The sequence below is a fragment of the Neltuma alba genome, unplaced genomic scaffold (genome assembly GCF_004799145.2).
Source record: "Neltuma alba isolate B1F8T4 unplaced genomic scaffold, ASM479914v2 tig00005554_pilon, whole genome shotgun sequence".
Classification (NCBI taxonomy): domain Eukaryota; kingdom Viridiplantae; phylum Streptophyta; class Magnoliopsida; order Fabales; family Fabaceae; genus Neltuma; species Neltuma alba.
This window is the reverse complement of record NW_021634155.1, coordinates 41065-45380: the sequence shown is the minus strand read 5'-3', so window position 1 is coordinate 45380 and position 4316 is coordinate 41065. Positions and strand designations below refer to the sequence as shown.

The 4316-nt window shown below is 40.9% G+C and overlaps 1 protein-coding gene across 2 annotated transcripts; it reads left to right on the top strand.

The window, feature by feature from the left end:
• Positions 1-279: 279 nt before the first annotated feature.
• LOC114747999 (probable inactive receptor kinase At1g48480) lies at positions 280-3469 on the top strand. 2 transcript variants are annotated; one of them, XM_028936354.1, is made up of 3 exons: positions 581-735; positions 879-1785; positions 2565-3469. In XM_028936354.1, exons 1-3 carry the CDS (start codon positions 619-621, stop codon positions 3203-3205), a joined length of 1665 nt encoding a protein of 554 aa, XP_028792187.1. In that variant the 5' UTR covers positions 581-618; the 3' UTR covers positions 3206-3469. The 2 variants fall into 2 exon arrangements, with proteins under 2 accessions (XP_028792186.1, XP_028792187.1); XM_028936353.1 differs by having other exon boundaries at positions 280-1785.
• Positions 3470-4316: the final 847 nt, after the last annotated feature.

Sequence of the window (4316 nt, the reverse complement as noted above, 5' to 3'; positions counted from 1 at the left end):
TACCAATTTAAAAATGATTCTTTACATCTATTTTTTTTGGAGTTGAAAATTCATTTCAAAATGATAATTCTAAAATATAAATATTTTGAATTGGGGGTCATAAATTGTAATTTCTTTATCTCTGCCACCCTCCTCTGCTTTTTGATTCCTCTCTCTTTCCTTCTCTCTCTCTCTCTACAGTCTTTTTTTTTTATTTTTGGGACCAGCCTCTCTCTACAGTCTCAACCTACACGTATTCAAATATACGTGACGCCCACTTTCCCTCTGCCACTGTGGGAAGAAAACCCCCAACGCCCTCTCTGTTTTTGTTTTTCTCTTTCCGTTTCGCTTATTTTCTGAGCAGCCAAACGGAAACTGGAAAATTGAGTCTAATACAAAAATTGAAATTAGTGTGCTGCTTCGAAAGACTCATGGCACTGATTTCTTAGCATACAGTTTCTAGTCGAAGGCTACAAATTAGCGGAAAGTCGTCTTCTCGATTAATTGTTTTTTAATCGCAGAGAAAAATGAAGTCTCTGCTTCTGCTGGACTTCCTGGTTCCTGCTTTGTCGCTGTGTCTGTTCGCCATCGCAGGCGCCGATCTAGCTTCTGATAGAGCCGCTTTGGTGTCTCTGCGTGATGCCGTTGGTGGCCGTTCCCTTCTCTGGAACCTCTCTCAGACGAGTCCTTGCTTATGGACGGGGGTGTTTTGTGAAAATTCTCCAAACAACAGGGTCACTGCGTTGCGGCTTCCTGGTATGGGTCTTTCTGGGAGACTTCCACTGGGAATTGGGAATCTCACTGAGCTCCAGACTCTGTCTCTTCGCTATAACGCTCTCTCTGGGCCGATTCCGAACGACTTTGCTAATCTTGTTAACCTTCGAAACCTTTATTTGCAGGCGAATTTCTTCTCTGGAGAAATCCCTGATTTCCTTTATGGTATGCGGAACTTGGTTCGTTTGAGTTTAGCTAAAAACAATTTCAGTGGTGAGATCTCGCCTAACTTTAACAACCTCACGAGGTTAGACACCCTCCTTTTGGACAACAACCAGCTCACAGGGTCCATTCCTAACCTGACTGCTCCTCTTGATCAGTTTAATGTTTCGTCCAATCGGCTCAATGGGTCCATTCCCGCGAAGTTCTCGCACTTAGATGCTAGTGCATTTTCGGGGAATTTGTTTCTTTGCGGGAAGCCTTTGCAAGAATGCCCTGGAACGGAGGGTGGTGCAAAGAAGAAGAAGAAGAAGTTATCTGGTGGAGCAATTGCAGGAATTGTAATTGGTTCAGTGGTCGGGCTTCTGTTGATTTTACTTCTTTTGTTCTTCTTGTGCGGGAGGAGGAGCAGGAAAGACAAGGATTCGAAGGATGTAACTCCAGGTAAGAGCGTTGAGGTTGAAATTCCTCAAGAAAAGACAACTAGAGATATTGAGACTACTGGAGCAGGTTATTCAGCAACAGCCAGAGGTGGCGATGCTAAGACTGGTAGGAGTAAGAGATTGGTGTTTTTCGGTAATGTCAGCAAAGTGTTTGATCTTGAGGATTTATTAAGGGCATCAGCAGAAGTACTGGGGAAGGGCACCTTTGGAACCACATACAAGGCTACTTTGGAAATTGGGGTGGTGGTGGCAGTGAAGAGGTTGAAGGATGTAACTGCTCCCGAAAACGAATTCAGAGAGAAAATTGAGCAAGTGGGGAAGATGATTCATGATAACTTAGTCCCGCTCAGGGCCTACTATTATAGCAACGAAGAAAAGCTTCTTGCCTATGATTACATGCCCATGGGAAGCTTATCTGCCCTTTTGCATGGTAAGTATCTTGTTTCTTTGTTGTCATTTTTGGTACAACATTGGTCTGGCCCTCTTTTTCATAATTTTGTTCTTTCTTTTCTAATCACATGAATAAGTGCCCTTTCTCTTGTCTACTCTGTTACATTATGTCTCCTCGTGTATGTTTTGAAATTTCATTTCGTGCAAGTTTTAACTCCAATTTCCACGCCATAGACTTGCCTAGAGTAAGGCTGCATAGGTCAGATCTTTCGGTTTTGCATCACATCTTGTGGCTGTTGGGCTTTCATTAATATGATATCAGGTGTGTAGAATCACTTGCACGTTTGGTGAAACATTATATCCATTCAAGAGAGTTTAGTCTTATGTCTTAAGCATTTTCAGATGAACCTGAATTGTCTGCCTGCTCTAGGTTGAAAACGTATCTTAGCTTATTCTTGATCTTGATTTTCTTGGTTACAATGTCGACTCCGCAAAGTATTGTTTCTCAGGGTTGTACTTAAATACTTTAATGTATGAAATTCCTTTGAGATAATGCTGATAAGTGATATTATAATGCTCTGGAATTTAGAAGTTACTCCATGATATCTGTGCGCTGTCTCAAGGTGACTGATTTTGTCACGAGTCAGCCGGGCATCCGTATGCCTTTATTTCCACCTCCTGCCTGCATTTGGACTAGTTCTAACGGCAATGCTGGCTGCAATAAACATTATTTCTGTTGAAATACTCCATCGCTTGCAGCCTCATTATTTGACATTGTTAATCTGCTTCAAGATAAATTTTTCTGATTTCCTGTTACAGCTAATAACGGAGCTGGCCGAACACCACTAAACTGGGAAACAAGGTCTCGCATTGCCCTTGGTGCCGCCCGTGGGATTGCATACCTACACTCACATGGCCCATCTGCCTCCCATGGAAATATTAAGTCATCAAACATCCTTCTCACCAAATCTTTTGAAGCTCGTGTTTCTGACTTTGGCCTTGCTCATCTTGCACTCCCAACTTCAACCCCCAACCGTGTTTCTGGTTACCGAGCCCCAGAGGTAACAGATGCTCGCAAAGTGTCCCAAAAAGCAGATGTCTACAGTTTTGGTATAATGCTCTTGGAGCTTCTTACTGGGAAAGCTCCAACACATTCCTCGTTAAATGAAGAGGGGGTAGACCTCCCAAGATGGGTCCAATCTATTGTTCAAGAGGAGTGGAACACCGAGGTTTTTGACATGGAGCTTCTCAGATACCAGAATGTTGAGGAGGAGATGGTCAAGCTCTTGCAGCTTGCACTTGAATGCACTGAACAGTATCCTGACAATCGACCCGCAATGGATGTGGTGGCGAGCAGAATTGAGGAGATTTGTCGTGTCAGTTTAGAGAAAGAGGAAGAGAAGATTCAGTCATTGACAGATCCAGATAGTGGATATTCCCCACCTGGATACCAAATTTAAGTGAGACCTCCATTATTTCATTATGGCCCTGGTTTTTGGGATGCATAAGATAGTCTGGTTTGTTAATTCATTTAGGTATTACAGAATCCAGCAGTTTACGATCTCTTTGTCTCCCCTTAGTCCTTTTGTTGTTCACCAGAGTCTCTTACTTGGGGGGCTCTCTATCTATTCCCCCAGTCTGTTTACATTACATTCTTGATGAGGATTAACTATTTTTATTGTTCTAGGAATTTGTGTGAAATGTGAATAATTTGTTGGGACTCATGCATTGATCGCCGCCCATACTTGTTTTATTTAATGATACATTTGAAATTTCCCTTACAATCAGGAATTCCATGCGTACCCGAGATGCAGTGATTTGTATAAAGATTTCTATAGAAGTGGAAAAGGGTGCTATAATCCTTCCTCTCATGATTGAGTTAATTGACAAGTTAATTCTAAAATAAATGGTTTATTTAGTGCTAATTCCTAAAAGTCAATGATTATACACATTTGTCTTTAAAGAATAACTAAACTAATTCGTATATCCATTTCCATAGTTCAGTTCATGGTTGCAACTACCGGTTTCAGGTGCTACAAGTTGAAGTTCTTCGCTACTCACCGTTGACCATTTTATTGGTGAGTAGTAGTAATTCTTGGAAACAAAATTTTAATGTGTAAATCAGGATACGGCTTCTCTTCAGCGAGAGGATATGAGAATGTAATAATCTTTGAGCATTCAAACACTTGAGCTTTGTAGAAGGATCCATTCTCCAAAAGACATTGTCATGTGAAAAGAAAAAGACAGAGCAGGCTTTGGAACAATTGTTCCTTTGTACTTTTATTTTGATTTGAAGATTTTGTGAGATCAAATAACCTCTTTTCTCAGATAGCTTTGGATTTGTATTTGTGTCCACATTCCAAGGTGGTGGTCAAAATTCAAAAACACATTTTTCTGTCCTGAGTTCATTCCCTTTTGGTGCATATTTATTCTATGAAGCGTTCATATTTTAGTTTGCAGCACTTCTTTTAGAGTGAGAGTTTAGTTTTGAGCTTCCTTTATTCTTCTTCAGACTGAAGCACGGCACTATTATAATGTAATTATAGATTATAGATTAAAAGATGCTTGTCA